Raw genomic sequence first — 20,957 nt, forward strand, 5'->3', positions numbered from 1 at the left:
CCAGTGTATGCTGTGATGCATTGATTCACCTTTAGACTGTTGGTTTAAATTTTTTATTATGCTTATAGAAATATAGTCTTGAGAAGCATTTGTTTATGTCCCTGTGCGTGTTCTGCTAGCTTGTGAGCACGCACGCACACACACACACACACACAAACACACACACACACACACACACACTCTCCTTAATTTATTCATTTGATTTGCTCTATACCCAAATGGCACTGGTTGGAACAGATCCAGGGCAGAACATGTTGAATGCAGTGCTAAAAAACCCCCTGGTGTTTATTCAGCTGCGCAGCCTTTATGCAGTACAGAATTCCCAGTTAAAATAGGAGAACAGCAATAGGGAAAAACAGGATATAATGGAGCATCCAGTGGCCAGGGAATAAGCAGTATCCCAGGGGAAGGTCCATGAAACATGCCAGTTAGAGATCTGGGCAAAGAAAGGTTTTTGAGGTCATTCTTGCGGGGGGGTAAACTCTTCCCATAGTCTCATTCTACAGTTTGAGGTGAGTGGGCTGCCTTTATTCTCCCTGGAGGCCCCCCCCCTCCCTCCGAGGCTGACCGGTTGTCCACCAGCCATGTGCGTTTGACATTCCCCAGAAGGAGCCCTCTGCTATTGACGGGAGCTGTCCGCTGGCCGGGTGCTGAAAGCGTTGTGGAGGAACGTGCAGCCTGGCAGGGTTATTAATGTTCAGGAGCGACGTGCACGCGGCTTGGTGTTCAGCCTCCTCCTGAGCACACTATGCCTCTTTGTGGAACCTGCTCGGCCTGTCCCATGAGGCCGCGTGAGTGATTATTGGCTGTTACAGAGGTCACCGTCGCCGGTACCGCTTGCAGTCGGGAGTCATGTGCCACTTTCAGTGCGAGCGCCGGATTCGTTTCACTTTATTGTTAAGTAAAAGCCCCCCAGCCCTCTGCCCTCCAAGGGTCCCAAGTCATGAATGTTAAGGAGGGCCCCACTAAGTGCCTCCCTGAACGCTAAACGCCGGGGGAGGGGTGTTGGCAGACAGGGTCAGATGCATGTGTCTCTGACTGGCATCCCCAGCTCCTGCACGCCACGTTTAGCCACGCCCCTTCCATTCAGGCAATAGAGCTCGTCCAGCTTAATCATCCAGCTTCATGAGAGCTCAAAATGATACCATATCTACTGTCTGGTGGAGAAACCAGATACAGAGTAGCATCTGAAGACCCTGGTTTGCACACTTCTGCAATCTAGCTTATACTCAAATTGCTTTCACAAAAAAAAAACTATGCAATTTAAACATTTTTTGCCCATCCTATATTTATTATAAATGCAGCATTTTTGGTGTTCGCTGTAGGGTACGAATGGAGAATTAAATATTTATTAACTTGGGTTTTTTCCCTGTATCTCAGGATGCGGAAAACTAAAATATGATTGTGTTCATGGATCGTTTTGCTTCACTTGTTGACAAATGACTTGAAAAATAAGCCCCAGACTCCTGCTTTCAGCCTTCCTTGTTTGTACTTAACGAGGAGAATTAATTAACCTCATTGATATTCTGTGGCTCTGTCTCCAGCTGTTTCCTGATGTCAGAATCCATCTGGGCTGTTATTTCCGACTTGTCCATATCCTGGTGTGAAGAGTCAAGGGGCTCATTTATTTATTCATTAAAGCTTTGGTGCGTACGGAGGTCAGCAGCACTGGCCTGGGTAGAGCTTTAAAATTTTATCGACTTCAGGATGGATATTTGGCCAGGAGAGGCTTGAGGAAGCTATGTGATGCTCCTTCATTACAAAGAAGCTAGGAGGTCTGAAACTTGAGGCACATTGTCGACATTGATTGAAGCTCTTGCAGAGGTAGGCTGTCATTTGGGTTTAGGTAAGGTAATAGCCAGCGTAACTGAGATGGATGCCGTCTGTGCACCATCTCCAGCTTAAAATACCTTCTCTCTCTAACCATCCACCTCATTTACAAGAAGTATTCTGGTCATGCAGCCCTCACAGACAGCATGCAGTATACAGACACTACTGGGGTACACCTCTTAGTCATTGAATTCAGATATTTGATTCAGACCCATTGCCACAGGTGTATAAAACCAAGTACCTAGACATGCAGTCAGGTTTACAAATTTGTGAAAGAATGTGTCATTATGTAGAGTGTGGTGGAGGAGGGATAATGGTTTGGGGTTGTTTCTCAGGGACTGGGCCAGGCCTCTTAGTTCCAGTGAAGGGAACTATTAATGCTTCAGCGTACCAAGGCATTTTGGACAATTCTATGCGTCTAGCTTCATGGGAAGAGTTTGAGGAAGGTCCTTTTCTGTTCCAGCATGACTGTTCCCCTGTGCACACAAGAAGGTCTATAATGACATGGTTAGGTGAGTTTGGTGTGGAAGAATTTGACTGGCCCACACAGAGCCCTAACTTCAACCCCATCGAACACCTTTGAGATGAACTAGAATGGAGATTGCGAGCCAGACCTTCACAAACAACATCAGGTCCTGACCTCACAAATGCTCTTCTAGATGAATGAACTAAAAGTCCCGCAGACACACTCCACAATCCTGTGGAAAGCCTCCCCAGAAGAGTGGCAGCAGTTATAGCTGCAAAGAGGGGGGGACCGGCTCCATATTGATGCCTATGGATTTAGAATGAGATGTCAGGTGCGACGACCAGGTGTAACTATACTTTTGTCCATAAAGTGTATGTATGTTTTACAGAAAGGGGGGTTGGGAGGGGGACACATATGAATGGGGGGATATCCATGTTTGTTTTTTAAGTCTGAGTACATGATGCCAGTCAAAGACATGCCAGTGATGCTTTTACACTGGGCTGGGCAGAGATGGGTGCATACGGGTGAAAAAAGAGGCAGTCAGTGGCGTTAAAGTTCGTGCATAAAGTTCACATTAAAGAGTCTGGAAAAAAACGCAACCCCAGTCCCCCCCACCCCACTCCCATAAATATGTGCCGCCTTTCAGGTTTTGTGCTGGGGGCTCACTAGGCTTTGGTGGTGTCTCATTTTTCATATCGCGTTACACCGCGGTATACTGTATTTTGACAGTATTTTCTGGTTCCCCACGAGACAATATCCAGGGGACTTCCCCATGCCGTACTCTGCCAAATGACAAATTGCAGGGTGGCCCTGCCTCCGCTGGGTTAATTTTGTCGGCAAGGTTTCAAAATACCATGGTAGACCCACAGCACCACAGTATATGCAGGACACTGTCTTATCAGTAATAGCACCCAAGCCCAGCGTCCGTAGCCGTGTGCCCAGTTTTTGCTCACCATCACTGTGCACTGGAAACCCCATTCCGGAAGGTTAGAATGGAAGGTGACAGGATTTGCTTCGCTTCGCCTAGCCGAACATTTGCCGCTCCCACATAAACATTTTCTATTGCTCAGCTGGTGCTGTTATCTAAAGAGGCTTTTAACCAAAGCAGTAACAAAATTGCCACCCGTTTACGCATCTCGGTATTTTTACAGTGAGCGATCCCGCCCCTGCACTGCGCCCGAGGCGCCGCTCAGCCCACGGCCCTAACCGTCGGCTTGGCTGGTTGGTGTCACGGGACGAGCGGCGCAGTAAGACGTGCGGCGGCTGGCGACCGCCACTTCACGCGCGCTTCCTGACTTTCTCAACTTTCTTTTTCTGATGCAATGAGAGGAAAAGAGCAGCTCGCCGTGCGGCGGCTGGTCCCGCCTGCGGGGCGCCGTGATGTGGCTGCTGAGAGGTCCTGCTCGTCCGCAGCACTGCGGTCCCGTCACTGCAAAGGCTGCAAAGGGGGAGCAGCGTTGGCCGGTGCTGCCTGAACAAAGTAAACCTTATATTCTTTGGGAACATTACTGCTTTCTGTGGGGACTTTGTCACTCTGTATTATAACCTGAAATTTATATCTGGTTTTTCACACTGTGTACAACTTTCTGATGCCGGGTTGCTGCAGTGCTAATCCCGAGGTGTTACCTTATATAACTCCTCTGTTGGTACATTTAAATCGACCTCAAAGTTAACCCCCAAAAATATCTCCTGTTACGTACCTATTCACATATTGCTAGATGATGTCTGACTGGGTGTGAGAACAAACATACTCAGGGAATGGTGGTTTCACAAGCGTTGGCCCCAGAGAGGCGAATTTTATTCTGTTGAGCCTCAGGGAAGTGGGATGTGGGGGGGGGGGAGAGAGAGAGAGAGAAAAAGCAGCAGTTTGCTACCAAAAAAGGAAGTAACGTTAAAAACAGGAGGTGACCCACAGAAGTGAGGGCTGGTCTCTGACTGCAGTCGGCGAGTCTGGCAGTAGGACGCTGTCCTCCCTGTCCCTGCTTGACGGAAGAGGGCACATCCAAATAGCGCTTGCAGCTGTTGTGTTGCTGTGTTGGAGGCGGGTCGTCACAGCCATGTATCGGCCAGATGTCCTAAACATGGCTGCTGACATTGTGACAGGTGTTCGCTGTTTGTCAGGGTGCTGGAACAGCAAGCATGTGCGGGGCCCCTGTGTCAGTGGCCCCCAGGGGCTGCTGTCATAGCTGCCTGTCAGGGTGCTGGAGCGGCGGGTGTGTGTGGGGTCGCTGTGTATGGGGCCCCCAAGGGCCAATGTCATGGCTGTCTGTCAGGGCGCCAGAGCAGCAGGCGTGTGTGGGGCCCCTGTGTGTGGGGCCCTCAAGGGCCCCTGCAACAGGCTCAGTGCATTCCCGCTTTTGTTTAAAAAAAATAATAATTATCTAGTAGTAACTAGTTACTATTTAGCAGGTAATTAGTAATTATCTGTAACTAGTTACACGTGACACAGTCCTAAGTTTGTCTAAAGCTCTTGTTGAGTTTTAATGTGTAATCGGCTGTAAGGTTCTACGTAGTCAGAGTAGCCCAGAGAGAAATTTCACCAGAAATTTCAAGATGCTGTCCGCACAGACGACACCCCCACCTTGGAACTGTCACCGGGAGAGATTGTGACATCCGGGAGGACGTGACTCATGTCCGACGCGCACGCTTGACATGACCGCTCCTATGTGACACGGGAAGGCCGTCAGACACCCGCCGGCGTGTTACATGGTCAAACCCGAACACTGACCAATCACGGCAAGCTCAGGCGTGAGCTCACCCCCTCGCTGGTGGGGGGTTCTGGGGTCACAGGGTGTGCTGTGAGTAGGGGGCGTCCCCCAGGCTCCATTTAATAACTAATATTCTCACGACATCAGCACTCGTATTCAAAAGAATACAAGCGATTATTCACTTGCAGCTTTCTCTGAATTTTAAATACCAATATTCTGTACAGAATGTTGCAGGAGGCACAGTAAATAAAAATTAATTATAGTATTAAATGATACATGACTAGAATAAAATATGGCATTAATTAATAGGTAGTAAATGTTCTTATGGCGGTGTATGAAGAATCCACAGTGTAATTTGTTTTTCTCTGCCGTAATCCCCTGCCCGGGCAGCTGGAACGGCTAAACGTGCATCGAACTTCTGTCATGGGGAGTCAAGCCATTATAATATATTATTTACAGCTGAAGTTGGATTTTACACTGCTATGAACTCTATTTTCAAACTCTATAACTTAACTAATGCCAGTTGTCAGTAGCATAATGTGCAATAATAAATGAAATGTGACCAATAAGTTGGTCGAAATCAAAAGTGCATAACAGTGGAAGATTGAAGCGGGTTTGTAGGACGCTCCCTTTAGCTACATGTGTAGAGATGTTGCGAGATGGTTTGATGCAGTGTGCCATTTTGGGCTGTTTGCTGTGCTCCTGTGTCACTCTCTGCCGCCGGGAGCTGTGTTTACCGGAGCGCTTTGTGTACACGGTGTGGGTGTCCATACACACGGGAAAGCCGATATGGGGGTAACGTGTCTCTTTCAACCCCCCCCTACTGAAGATGCATGTGGGGAAAGGAACTCTTTATATGGAGGGCTGGATAGACCTCCTGGGTATGGCGGTTCACTGAGTGCTGAAGACACACTGAAGGTGTTTCAGTCCCCATCAGGAAAAAGGGTTGATGTTATATGGAAAACAAAAGTGACTTGACAATCTGCTCAGGGTCGTGAGTAGAGCTGCTACGGATCCCGTATTAAATGGTATCATCTTGTAAAAAAAATAAATAAATAAATGTGTCCCATTTTGATCAATACGGGACGAGATTTGTTCCATATTTTTATATCCAGACCAAAATACAATAAAATCTGGGCCTTGCAACCGCACCGATTCCCCTGCCCCTGTAAGAGGGAAGTTACGGTCCCTTAATTCTTCAGATTGAAAGTGGTCCCTTAGTCACGATGGGCCCAGAGCCGTCCCCAGCCAGCGTGGGGCTCACCCACTGTTTAGAGACACCGGTAAGTCACACTGCATGTCTTTGAAACCCAGATGACTCAGAGCTAACATACGAACTCCACCGACGCGGTACGATGATGGGGTTCGAACCCCCGAAGCATGGCAGCGTGATGCAGCAGTGCTGTCCCCTGAACTTGCGAACCACACAGAGAGTTGGGCAAACTGGACATGGTTTTGACCTGAGTTGGACTGGTGTCCCATCCAGGGCGCAGCCCTGCCTTGTGCCCTGTACCAGTGCTTTTCAAACCAGTCTGCAAGGATGCCCAGACAGTCCACGGTTTTTCTCCCTCCCAACTCTCAGGGAATTGGGAGAGAGCAAAAACGTGGACCGACGGGGGGAGGGGGGGGGGCCTGAGGGCTGGTTTGAGAAACACTGCACTACGCTGCCTTACAATGGAAGAAGGATGGATGGGTGGATGGATTGATTGATTGTTTGTTGTTACGACTCTGTCAAACTTGCTGTTCTCTTAGAAAGTTTTATTAACATGATGAATGATTAGTTCCCTTTCGGTTATGAATCAGCAGTTTTATGACTCTCCCACCTTGCCGTTAGCCATTCTCCCAGTCTGTTTTATCTTTGGTCACTTAAAGGCAGTTATATGAAATAATCCCACTAATTGGAAACGATTTCTGCATAGTCCCTTAGCCACAGCCGCGAGTGTAAAATCGCATTAAAAAGCTGTATCATGAATTACTGCCTATCTGTGAAGCTAATTATAATTCAGACAGTTTGTAGTCTTTACATAACCGTCATGCAGTTCAATATCTTGCAATTCCAATAAGCATTTTAGTCATTTTCTCATAATTTCCCAGAGCAAAAGTTTTATAATGAACCTCAAGCCCATAATAAAGCCATAATAAAGGCAGAGGAAAATAAAATAGTTTGCTGTGGGTAACAGTATGAATGGAAGACAGTGTGGCCCTTAGATATGAAGAAATGGGCATGAATTTTTCCATCCATATACTTATAGGTCCTGAGGCTGAAGCTCAGGGAATGAAACGTCCTTCATGACATTTAAGTCACTATAAAATATTATTCACTATATTCAGATTATATTAGTATATTATAGTGCAGTTCATAAATATATAGTATGGCATTCCAAGAAAATAATGTGACTGTTTTGTGGTTTAAATATGTTCATTTTCTGATCCTAATTTTCCTGATGATTTGGTGTTTTCATCCAAAGTAGCTTTTTCTCCCGTTCGTACGGCTGAATCAGGCCGATCACGTTGGCTTTTTGTTCCCGACGACTCCTGAGAATCTCTTCTGGGGATGACCTTGGGATTACAGCATCTGCTGTCCACGATTTCTGATCTGAAAGAGTCTCGCGCTCTGGTGTGCTGTGCGGCGGGAGACTCCTGTGAGCTGTCACACACACACCTCATGATTTCTGACAGCCCTAGATCTCAGAGACGAGTTCAAAGTGACTCGAACATTTTGGAGTCATTAGATTTTTTTAAACTCTCCTATTTTACTGGGGATTTCATTCTCTCTTCATCTGCCACCAACTGCCGGTTTTTAGCTGCGAGGCGCCTTTTAAAACGTCTTCTTGCGCGTTTGCCTGCGGCAGCTCTGCATCCATTTGGAACTTGCCGCAGTTTTGAACTAAACAAGTTCTTCATGATCTGAGCTGCATCTCACACAGGTTTCTACAGTCTACTGGACCTTTTCCTAGACAAACTCCTGCAAATGAGTGATTCCTATGATGCCTTTTGTTAATGGTTTTCGATTGGTCCGACATGCCAGGTCCCAGAAGATTCCTTGGTCATTAAGTCACGGCCCAAAAAAGTTGTCACATTGGGGGGCAACAGTAAAGGTTTTTTTTTAAAGCACACACTCCAAAGCTGCAGGAAGCTGCGTCCAGCTTGTCTGTCTTTCCCTTCTATCTGCGAATGGCATCTTTATAAGGATGGGAACAGTACTGCAGCTAGGATATGAGTTGTGGACAAGCCGCTCTCCACACAGCTGAGAAACATTACCGTCCATGATTCAAAGATGATTAAATTGCATTGTGCTTATGCTGATCATTGAGGGGGGAGCGTTGGACTAAAGCCGAGTAAACAGCAAAGGGGGAAGGGATTCCAGCCCTGTCACTTAGCATCACTTTGACCGTTACGTGTCTTCATCCCACTCAACAAATGTCGACAGTCACTCTCCAGCACATGCAACGTGCACAGTGTGTAACAGTCTCCCAGAGTCTCGTGCTTTGGTTATCATGAGCTTACTGGAATTGAGAGAATAAAACGATATTATTTCAAAGTGTTCTTAAAACTCCTTCCCTTCTTATCTCTGATTTTCTGGAAGCAAAGTATTTCTGTGGTATTAATGGATTTTGTTACGTGGTTAAAGCTGCTCTGATTTGTCTGCAATGACACTGATGTCAGAGTAACACAGAAAGCAAATTTTCACTTCCTTTATGTGTATGTTTCGCTTTATTATTTTCCTCCTCTGAATGACATGTTGTTTGGCATAATCGTATAAATGAAAGCAATGCAGGCGTTGGAAAAAAAAAACTGTCAAATTGACGTCTAATTCTATTTTTGATTATACTTAGCCAAGTGTAACTCACGGAGATGATCCCTTACTCTCTGGGTGATTAACCCTTTTAAATCTTAAACCCCCTCTCTCTGTCTTACAGGAGGAAGAACTCAATGGGCTGGGAGAGGAGAGCCGAGAGCTGATAGAAGTCAGGAAGTTCCTGAAGCATAAGCAGAAGAAGCTGCGATGGAAGCTGGAGGTGATGACCTCCGTGGTCTTCTCTAAGGGGCATCTAGCCAATAAGGGATTCACTGCATACCCACTGCCTCGCCATTCGGCCATGATTACAAACTCAATAATCATGGATTCTCTGCTTTTTTGATTTAATAATATTCCGTCGCCCTTTGCAATCAGCCGAAGTGCGACTCTTTGAAAGGGGTGTAAATAAGGTGCCAGGAAGAGCCATTAGCCCTACACTTATCTCGGAATCGCGTTCCTCGGGAACGGCAGTGGCATTCCGGAAACCGGAAACCGCACACAGATTAGGGGTGTTTCTCAATATGCATATTCGTCTGTACCTGTGTTCTCGTGTACCCGTTTTACGTCATCTTCTGTTGCTGAAGACCTGTTCCAATACTCAAGAGCAGAAACACAGAGGACAGTAAAATCCCCAGATGTGGTTCTTGCCCCCCCCCCCCAAATATCAAGGATAAATCGGTTGCATCCTTGCCAAACGAGACTAATCCCATGATTCATTGCACTGCATGCTCGTTCTTGGGAGGCAAGTTAGCAAGACCACTATTGTCAAGACCACAAGTATGATCTTTGAGTTCTTTGTATTGAGAAACCCCCCCCCCCCCCAGGTTAGGATGTCAGGAGTGTCACTATGATTTTGGGCTTTGTCCTTGAGGCGTCATCATCAAAGGTGATTCTTAGGGACTGGGGTCAGGCACATTCTACCTATGCTGTCATGTCACTTTGGCCAGTTCCAACTGGGAATGCTAGAAAGCCCCCCCCCAACCTGCGAGAGGGATATAGCTTAGAACAGGGGTGTCCAATCTTATCCGAAAAGGGCCAGTGTGTGTGCGGGTTTTCGTTGCAGCTCCCTAATTAGAGGACTGATTGACTGTAGAGTCTTCACACCTCGGTTTGAAAAGCTGACCTAACCCTTACCCCAAAAATGATGTAATAGTACAATGGATTTTTCTGATATTAACATCCTGGCTGAGGATTTAAGGACGTCGCCCCCTACAGGTGTACACTGCAGCTGTAATGTGCTGTTCTATGGCTGCCATAAGTGCCTAAGGCTCTGTGGGATGCGGCTGTGTATTATTGATAATGCTAGATCGAGGGGAAAGTGGCTTCACTGACAATGACCCCGACCTGAGCGGTCACCCTCTGTCGATCGGCGATTGATTTATCGCAGTCAAATTTTAACATTTTCTCTGGAAATTCCCTCGCTGGGGGTGTCTCCCAGCAGAACCCCCCTGACTCTCTGAGCATCGGTAAGGTTTGTGGTGTTTAGCTAAACTTTACCGAACCTCAATTAGGATTCAAGTTGTGAATTGCGTGTTAATTTACATATAATCTCCCAGTGCCATCTGTTAAATTAACATTTTTTTAAATTAATATTGTATAACGAAATGGAAATGATTACTGTCATTTGATATTCATATCCATGATTTATTGCTTGGTCGGGTCTTGGGCTTGATGAGTTGAGGACTGGACTAAAAACACGAAACTGCGTTCAGCTTGTCTGTCTTTCCCTTCTATCTGTGAATGGCATCTTTATAAGGATGGGAGCAGTACTGCAGCTAGGATATCAGTTGTGGACAAGCCGCTCACGTTCCCCTGTTCTTCTCAGAGCCGGAGTTCATGAAACAAGCTGCATGGGCTGTTTGCCTAGCACATTTGTATTCAGTAACAGAGCTTGAAAGTCCCAGGTGTACGAACAGTGAGATGCTAGTTCAGGAGAGTCACAGTGGCAAATTCCTGCATGCAGTTCGCAGGCTGACGAACTCGCCGCCGAACACCATTGCCTGGGAATGACAGCGCTGTTTGCTAATCCGCTGGCTAGCTCACTGCACCGAAACCCTGATTAGTTTTGGTGAGTTTTCTGGCCAGCAGTATAGGTGTTTGGCACGATGATGCTTTAATTGAAAGCGCACATTCCTTAGGTCTGTCTTTACGCTGTCTTGTTGCTTTTCTGATGGATGCTGTCGACATTGCGGGACAGCACAATGCTTTTCCATTATGATGCTAATGCTGATATTGAATGTAGAATAGAGGTAATTCTTCAGATGTGCCTTTAACATGAAAGTACATTCCTTCCAGTGTCCTTGGAGGTCCCATCTCTGCATTGTTGTAGCAGGAAGCTGTCTTTGGCACAGACAGACAGATAGACAGACAGACAGACAGACAGACAGACAGACAGACAGACAGACAGACAGACAGAGTCGTGTGGCAAGGTGCAACTGCTTTCTGATAAAGGCGTATAACTCCATACTGCCCCCTACAGCCTACTACGCTCTACACTCCTAAGAGGAAGAAGAAGATTTGACCCCCTTCAGGGTCCCCCCCCCCCACCATCTGTACCCCACCCCTTACACACCCTGGAGAAGCAGGAGAAGGAGGAAGCTTAATGAAGCAGGGTCTTCTTCATCGTCTTCTTCCTCTTCTCCCTCTTTCATACCTTTTCTCCAGCTTCCTGCGCATCTCCTGCTGCTTCTCCCTGCGCGTGAAATTGCGTGTGTGTGAAGGCCACAGTGCTCTTCCTCTTGGCTCGTCTTCCCCGGCTCATCTGGGGTGGGGGGGGGGGGGGGGGGGAAGGTTCTCCCCGCTCGCCGATGGTCTTTGTTTTCCGCACGATGATTTACAAGCTCGTCCCCCATCCTGTCGCTGAACGCCATTACAGGGCCGTTGGGGAGCGGCTGGCGCATGAAATGCATCACAGCGGCATCGGCGGGAGATACAGGGACGCGGCCTAATGGGACAATATCCAGCAAGGCGTCCATTACTGTGTAGTTTCTTGGGACATTTTATCATCTATGGGTTGTTTTTTATTTTTTTCTCATGGACATTTGTTTGCATACGCCGCTTTAAAGGGTTGTGTCTTACTGGAAGAAGGTGGGGGGGGGGGGGGTTGCAGGCTGTGAACACACTGGCGGAGCCTGCAGACACTCACGTGTGTTTGCAGGCTGCCATACGGCTCCACACAGCCGAGCCAGAGACGGTGTTCGGCAAACAGCATGAGCTCAGGAAGGTCGCTCTGCCGCCTCATACCGCCCAGTGCAGGCCGAGCGTCTGGGGACGTGATTGAGAATGACGTCACGCCGGGCAGGCTAGGGTGCCTGGCTGTGCCGGAAGAGCTCCGGCTGTCTCTCACCAGGGCCTGTTAATGCGCCATGCGCCCCTTCTGCACCCCGCCCACTGGTCTGGGCTGCAATTAATGCATCTTGCAGCTATATATAGAGCCCTCGCCTGGTGGGACTAGTGAGGCGAGATGGGCGGCATGGAGAGCTTTCTGACAGATGGAGATAGACATACAAGCACATTCCCTCCTGTCGCTCCCCTTTTTCCATTCCCTTTCACTCTCTCTCTCTCTGTCTCTCTCCCTGTTCCCCTCACTCTCCTTCTCTCTCCCTCCCACTCTCTCTGTCTCTCTCCATTTCTTCTTGTCCCCCCTCTCCCTGTCTACCTCTCTCTCTCCATCCCTGTCTCACTCATTCTCCTCCTCTCTCTCTCCCTCTCTCTGTCTCTCTTCCTGCCTCTCTCACTCTCCCCGTCTCTCTCTTTACCTCTTTCTCTCCCTCCATGTCTTTCTCGTTTCTGATATCAGTGAATTTATTATTATTATTATTATTATTATTTAAAAACATCAAAATGTAGCCCACATTGTTTTGTTTTTTTTCTTTAATCATCATTTTGCCACGGACAGGGACGAGGTTGACAATTCCTGTCCATAACAGCTTGTTCCTTTCCATAATGGAGGTGGATACCTTTAGCAGACAGGCGCAGGGCCTTCTGGGTAAAGGCCTGTTGGGTTCGGGGGGGCCTGCGTGCCGCTTGTATTGCCATAGCATGAGCTCCGGCGACGTGAGGGAAGGGCAAGTTCAGTGTAGCTTTTAGAGAGACGAAAAGGGCCTTCTGTGGTGGTGGGGCTCGGGGCGGGTGGGGGTGGACATCTAGTGAAGTGGCAGTTTTCTGCAGCTTTCTATTACCATCTGTCCTGCACCACCCTGCCAGTGGTACTCTTTCTGGAAAAGCCCCCTCCTCCCCAATTGATCTATGTTTCTGAAGGGATGGGAAAATATTTTCTCTCTTCCAGCTCCAGTATCTAATTATACACACACATGTGAATGTGCGTATATGCCAGTCACTGCCTGTGCTGGGTGTGAATATGTGTGCAGTGCGGTGTATATATATGCCAGTCACCGCCTGTGCTGGGTGTGAATATGTGTGCAGTGCGGTGTATATATATGCCAGTCACCGCCTGTGCTGGGTGTGAATATGTGTGCAGTTCGGTGTATATATATGCCAGTCACCACCTGTGCTAGGTGTGAATATGTGTGCAGTGTGGTGTATATATATGCCAGTCACCGCCTGTGCTGGGTGTGAATATGTGTGCAGTGTGGTGTATATATATGCCAGTCACCGCCTGTGCTGGGTGTGAATATGTGTGCAGAGCGGTGTATATATATGCCAGTCACCGCCTGTGCTGGGTGTGAATATGTGTGCAGTGTGGTGTATATATATGCCAGTCACTGCCTGTGCTGGGTGTGAATATGTGTGCAGTGCGGTGTATATATATTCCAGTCACCGCCTGTGCTGGGTGTGAATATGTGTGCAGTTCGGTGTATATATATGCCAGTCACCGCCTGTGCTGGGTGTGAATATGTCTGCAGTGCGGTGTATATATATGGCAGTCACCGCCTGTGCTGGGTGTGAATATGTGTGCAGTGCGGTGTATATATATGACAGTCACCGCCTGTGCTGGGTGTGAATATGTGTGCAGTTCGGTGTATATATATGCCAGTCACCACCTGTGCTAGGTGTGAATATGTGTGCAGTGCGGTGTATATATATATGCCCGTCACCGCCTGTGCTGGGTGTGAATATGTGTGCAGAGCGGTGTATATGTATGCCAGTCACCGCCTGTGCTGGGTGTGAATATGTGTGCAGTTCGGTGTATATATATGCCAGTCACCACCTGTGCTAGGTGTGAATATGTGTGCAGTGCGGTGTATATATATATGCCCGTCACCGCCTGTGCTGGGTGTGAATATGTGTGCAGAGCGGTGTATATATATGCCAGTCACCGCCTGTGCTGGGTGTGAATATGTGTGCAGTGCGGTGTATATATATGCCAGTCACCGCCTGTGCTGGGTGTGAATATGTGTGCAGTGCGGTGTATATATATGCCAGTCACCGCCTGTGCTGGGTGTGAATATGTCTGCAGTGCGGTGTATATATATGGCAGTCACCGCCTGTGCTGGGTGTGAATATGTGTGCAGTGCGGTGTATATATATTCCAGTCACCGCCTGTGCTGGGTGTGAATATGTGTGCAGTGCGGTGTATATATATGCCAGTCACCGCCTGTGCTGGGTGTGAATATGTGTGCAGTGCGGTGTATATATATGCCAGTCACCGCCTGTGCTGGGTGTGAATATGTGTGCAGTGTGGTGTATATATATGCCCGTCACCGCCTGTGCTGGGTGTGAATATGTGTGCAGAGTGGAGTATATATATGCCTGTCGCCGCCCCATGCTGAATGCAACCAGAGTTGCAGCTCCTGAAACTCCAGCCGAACATAGAGACCAGGAGGGGGTCAGGTCTGGTTGCCCTGGACTCTCCTGAAAACGGATGGCCCGGAATTGAGGCCAGAGGGGGGAGCGGGTTGCTATTTCTGGTGCCGTTTTCCGTAACCGCAGTAGGACCCAGTGGGCCAGTGAAGCAGCAGCTGGCTGAGACCCGGGCTGGGGACCATCGGGGAGGCGTCCTCACGGACAGCGCTGCCGTCAGCTGGCCAACAAGTATGCTGGAAGCGGCATGTTACTGGGGGGGGGGGGAGTTCGTGTTTCCATGGGGATCCGGCTGAGAGGAAGCAGACGGCGGGGTGACATGTGATGGAGTGTGATAGAGGTTTCCCATCTGAGTCCGATCGCATGGTGTGCTGGGATGTGTGGCTTCACGTCGCCTGTGTGTGTCGTGGAGAACTGGGACACCCCGCCCCCCATCCCAATATGCAGGTAACAAACTAAACCATTTGCTAAGGAATGTAAAACATTTAATCTAAACCAAGCTGAACTGAATGAACAGTAAAGATGAAATATACTGATTTATGTTTCTAACAAGTAACTGGTGGATGCAGTATTCGATATGGAAGCCGCCAGCTTTTTGCTAAATAAAACATGAAAAATGAGTAAAAGTGACCATTTCAAATGCAGTTGTTGGTCCTGTCCCAGAGGGTCAGGCTCAGTGGGTGAGGTAACTCCCAGTTGCCCCTGGAGCAGCAAACATTACCGGTGTGTAACGTCGATTTTTCCCTGCTGGCTCCAGAAGTGCCCTGATGGTGCTACACAGTAACAAATGACAGGAAACAGCCCCCCTCCCTCCACCCACCCACCCACCCACACACACACAGAGCAGAAGACACCCAGTATCAGGCCAGTGCAAAGGGAGGTTATGGCCCAGTGTAAAACGTGTGCGATACAGGGAAGCGATTCACTGCGTAGCGCTTTGCTAACAGCGTGCATCGGTGTCCCTTTGTAGGGCACTGTGAGCGTGTTTCTCTCTTTAAGTACCTAATAGACGCTTCATGACGTGTTATACGGCAGCTGGCTGTGACGCGGCGCCCAAGAGCCCGGCTTACATCAAAAGAGTTAATCGCTGCATTCAGAGGAGTTTTTTATTTTATCCGAGAGTGGATATGCCGCCTGCGGCCTTTCAGGGCCCTCGCCTTCTCCTCTGTATCCCGAGGGATGATCACAGGAGCGTTTCAGCGGGCTCCCTCACAGAAGGCCACCCAGCCCTGTTCAGCTCGGGGTCAGACACAGTTCCCCCCCTGACAGGAAGGGAAAAAAATATCATCGGGTATATTTCATGTCTGGTTATGGCATGATCACAGGTTGGGATAGTCTAGACTAGGCCTACCTGAGATTGTAGTTTGAGACGTGAGTCAGTAAAAACTCCAGTTAATTGAAAACAAAAGGTTTGGTGACTGTCCTGTACTGCCACCAAAGTCTGCTCTCCTGTCACCTGTGACAGCCACCCGCTCCCCTCCGATCTTGTTACTTCCAGCACAATCTGGCCATGTAAAACCTTCCTTTTGTAATGAGCAGCTTAATGTCACCTGGGCAGCAGTAATGTCTGCCGATTCTGCTGCCTTCACCGTCGATAAGGACGCAGTGGAGATAAAGGGGTTTCATCTCACGCCCTCCCGCTGGTTGCCAGGCCGGACATGTCTGTTTTACTCATGTCTCAGTGTGATGGACACGTCACATTGTCTTTTCTCTGATAATTGCTCAGTAAAGGGTGCGAAATATCTGTCCGCCATTTATGTCATTTTGAAAGCCTGCCTCTCTCTTCCTCACCCCGCATTTTCCCTGCAGTACAAAGGACAGGCCAACCTCCATGTTTTCGAGGACTGGTGTGGCACCTCCGTGTCCCAGCTCAGAAAGAATCTCCACTTCCCCCTGTACCCCCACGTAAGTACAGCGTGCACCCGACCTGCGTCTGCCCCCCCTCCACACAGGCTAAGCCCCATTTGCCACACATATTTGTAGTTCAGATTTTAAAAAACGACGCGAGATTGTGTATGCCATATAAATTCTCTGTTTTGTAACCTACTTTGTAACTCAGTTTATTGTAGATCATGACGCACTACCGATTTTTAAACTTCAGACTGTGTGAATAATGACCAGTACCACAGAGCGAGGCTGTTGTACCTTCTTTGAAGTTTTATTTCATTTTGTGTGCCCCGCCCCCTCTATTGTCCCATGTGGCAGCGAGCCCAGAGGTGAGACAGAGAGGAGAGTGGCGTGACGGATGGGCATATGTTTTCTTTTGGATCGCCAGCGTCCCGCTGCAGCACCGAGCTCAGGGACGCCCAGTGGGTGGGGGGTGGAAAACTGGCATGGTGGAATCCCAACATGAGGAAGCGGCGGGCGGGAGAGAGGGGCTCGCGAAGGTCTAGGAATAAACCTGTAACTGCCCCAGTTACCAAGGACCGCTTTTGTACACGCAGACGAGGACCACGGTGAAGAAGCTGGCAGTGGCTCCCAAATGGAAGAACTACGGCCTGAGGATCTTCGGGTACATCCACCCGTACAGAGACGGTAGGTGTGCGTCAGGCGGCAGGCGGCCATGGGGCTTTTCTGTGGGATTCGGGCTGATTACAGTATACCTCATCTTGTCTTTAAACGCGAATCAGTCTGAGAAAATTCTTTGTACAGCAGTTGAGTTCCTGGTCCTCTGCCTCTGCAGGGAGGTCAGATTTATATATAGGGGCAGAGTGCAGAAGGTAGGCCCCACACACACACACACACACACACACACACAGTGTTCTTCCCCTTCTGGGGACTGAAAAAACGGTCCCCACAACATCAAAATAACAGGATTTTAATCACATTCTGGGGAAATTTGGTCCCCACAATGTAATTTATATCACACACACACACACACACACACCTACCTAAGTACAGGCAGGATAAACAGAAATACAGATGAACACACAGAGAAATGCAGGTCCTGGCAGGTATACATACTGAGTAATGCAGGTCCTGGCAGGTATACATACTGAGAAATGCAGGTCCTGGCAGGCATACATACTGAGTAATGCAGGTCCTGGCAGGTATACATACTGAGAAATGCAGGTCCTGGCAGGCATACATACTGAGTAATGCAGGTCCTGGCCGGTATACATACTGAGAAATGCAGGTCCTGACAGGTATACATACTGAGAAATGCAGGTCCTGGCCGGTATACATACTGAGTAATGCAGGTCCTGGCCGGTATACATACTGAGTAATGCAGGTCCTGGCCGGTATACATACCGAGAAATGCAGGTCCTGACAGGTATACATACTGAGAAATGCAGGTCCTGGCCGGTATACATACTGAGTAATGCAGGTCCTGGCCGGTATACATACCGAGAAATGCAGGTCCTGGCCGGTATACATACTGAGAAATGCAGGTCCTTGCAGGTATACACACAGATCCATATATATGACTGCACAGGAATACCTGCACACTAACGCACCTTGATGCTGACACACAGGCTCACGCTCGCACTCAGCTGGACCTGTTTCCTACTCGGCATGCGGCTGCTGCTTACCCATGAACTTTCTTTCTGCCCTGACCCCCTCTATCTCCAGCGCGAGGAGAGCCAGAGACCTACTTGTTCACTTTCTTTCCTCTGCCGCTGCTCCTTCTCCGTCATTTACGCCTCTCAATTGTGTCAATTGTCGACATCGAGCTGTGATCCCATGACCCCCCCCCCCCCCACAGGCTCGACACATCTCCGTAATGAGCCGCTCCTTGACTCGGAATCTCTTCCCCCACAGGCGACTTCCAGTTCGCCATCGCCTCCGACGACAACTCTGAGTTTTGGCTCAGCCCTGACGATAACCCGCTGAACGCACGGCTGCTGGTGTACGTGGGACAGGTGGGTGACGCAAGCGATGGCACTGGCAGACGTCCCCTGATGCCCTCGTCACTGATGTGTGGAAGGGGGTCGGCGGACGGATTTACATGGATGTCAGGCTCACAGAGAAACGCGTGAGGGCAGAGCTCTTCACATTACTAAAAACGTGTAAATGGTTCCTGGAATGAAAGGGGTAGCAGAGATACAGTGCTTCACTGGAGTATAGTGCTTTAGATCAATTCGTTAGTGTAAAGTACGAGTAAAAACATGCCTTTAATTATAGTGATCATTTTGAGTTAAATGTTTTGAGGCGTTTACAGTGACATAATACGATTCGAGCGGTATTTCATCGCAACGTCGACTTGTGACGATGATGGATGCCGGGGCACAGTGGGACTCGGAAAGGCTCTCCACCATGAGACTGGCTCCCTGGCACACATGGTCGTGTCTGATTGAAGCATTCTTCCTCCATACAATGAAAATCTCTTCCTCTTTTCTCCCCTTGCCAAAAGTGGGACCCCAATCAGCTCCTTTGGGAGGCATTGATCTATTTGAATTCGTATTTTTTTTTAAAGGGGAGTCATTTTTAAATTATGGTGCATAGATTTCGGATTTTTTTGCATTGGATAGTTTGGAAAATGTCATTCGTCTGAGACTGAACCAGAACTAAAAGAGGAATTAAATTTTACACCCCAGTACAACCAGTGTCGTAGTCCATGTTGCTTTCTGGAGTGGACCCCTAGGTGTCCCTGCAGCATGCCTGATTGAGTATAACACTATTGCCTTACATCACTAGGGCTTGGGTTCCAAACCCACCCCCCTGCAGTGTTCTGCTTCTTCCTGTGCCTGTGTGTTTTCTCCTGCAGCCCAATCACACGCAGTGAAGCTAACTGGCATCACTGACTTATGTGTGTGTGTCCTGTGGTGAACTGGCTTCCCATTCAGGCCGTGCCTCCTGCACTGCCTGGGATGAGTTCCAGACCCCCCCATAACCCTGTACTGGATCAGTGGTTGGTAGATGGATGTTATTATTAGTGCTGTATTCACTAATGTGGGAGTTTTGGACAGCGCATAGCATACTTGAGACCAGTGAAAATTTCCCTTAATGGCAGTCCCATGTGACACACCGTGACCTACACTCCTCAGAGCCCCTAGCTTGCCCCCAGTCCCCAGGGTATCGCCTGGCCCACTGCTCCTTGACACCCTTGTTCTCCTGGGCGTGTTCTCATTTCTGGGGGACACACACACACACATCTGTACTCAGTGCTTTAGGTCATTTGGTGGCCTTTATAACAGGAGAAACGGAATGTTTGTTTATCACAGCTTCTGGTTTTCATGTCGTTTAAGCTTGTGTTGCTCGACTTGGAGGTAGGATTGATGCCATAAATAGCCCCTGGAATTTAATTCAGTACCCCCTGACCCAGAAACCCCCCCTGTGCACCATTTTGACAGCAGTTAAATATTTATATTCATATGCATTGTCATGTGTTGCCATGTGACCTACATCGATCAGACTGTCTGCATTTTCCAGCTAAGGGCCAGCTGGGTCACAATCCTTATCTGCTGTGATAGCCCAGCTTCCCAAGGTAGAGGGGTTAGGGATATATATCAGTCTGTGGGGGGGGGCATGTGTTTCTGATTGTGTATTTGTTTGTTTGGGGAATGTTGTTGTGAGTGTGTGGGGAGATTATTATATGAATGTGTGTGTGTGTGTGTGTGTGTGTGTGTGTGTGTGTGTGTGTCAGTGGGTATACCTCACCTTTTGTCCCCACAACGTTGATGAATACCTGTTTTTTTCCCTTATGGGGATCAGTTTATTAAACTCAATTTAATAAAAATCTATGACTGCAATGAAAACACTAAAAATGCAAAAACTCTTATATTTTGCTTGTTTACTTATGGTTAAGGTTAGGGCTGGGTAGGCGTTAAGGTTGTCAGAGTTAGTGTTAGCATTTTTCCCATAGAACTGAATGAGCGGTCCCCATAAAGATATGTTTGCCTGACCTGTGTGTGTGTGCGTGCGTGTCTGTGTGTATGACTGGGGTTCATATTTCTTCTTTCATGGATGCGAGTGTGTGTAGTTATACAGTTTCTCTAAGCACTGCACAGTATACATTTATTTTCTCATTAAACATTGTAAGTTCACTTAACGGTCAGACTCAGAAACTGGAAATAAACACCAAATAAATGTCTGGGGAGAGTAGATTGGGAGCCTTCCAGGGCCCCTCCCACAGTGCCGGCTGTAGTGGCGTCCTGAATGAGCACGTCCTGAGTAGACAGGGCCCGCGCTTATCGGATCCCCACACGCCTCGCGACACTGCGCCTGGATCAGTGTTAGCTAATTAAACATAACAGGTGCAAGCAGCTTATCGAAGTGCTGCATGACGATTCGGGGGGGGGGGGGAGTTTTGATTCCCTAGCCCCCTCCCATCTCTCGTCAGTGAGATGGGCACCGACTCTGGAGGGAACTGGGGGCAGTTGGAGCAGGTAGTGGGTGGAGCAGATGGGCAAGCGGACTACAGCCGGAATCCTGTTTGACATGCGGAACA

The 20,957-nt window shown here is 48.4% G+C and overlaps 1 protein-coding gene across 2 annotated transcripts in view; it reads left to right on the top strand.

The window, feature by feature from the left end:
* The window catches only part of b4galnt4a (beta-1,4-N-acetyl-galactosaminyl transferase 4a), a 114,991-nt gene that overhangs the window by 60,966 nt on the left and 33,068 nt on the right, over positions 1–20,957 (top strand). For both annotated transcript variants that reach the window (XM_048973459.1, XM_048973460.1), the window contains exons 5-8: positions 8,925–9,023; positions 16,376–16,471; positions 17,011–17,101; positions 18,329–18,429. In XM_048973459.1, the coding sequence (XP_048829416.1) occupies positions 8,925–9,023; positions 16,376–16,471; positions 17,011–17,101; positions 18,329–18,429 (387 nt within the window). The remainder of the gene's footprint in view (positions 1–8,924; positions 9,024–16,375; positions 16,472–17,010; positions 17,102–18,328; positions 18,430–20,957) is intronic.

Source organism: Brienomyrus brachyistius, chromosome 13 (assembly GCF_023856365.1).
Source record: "Brienomyrus brachyistius isolate T26 chromosome 13, BBRACH_0.4, whole genome shotgun sequence".
NCBI lineage: Eukaryota > Metazoa > Chordata > Actinopteri > Osteoglossiformes > Mormyridae > Brienomyrus > Brienomyrus brachyistius.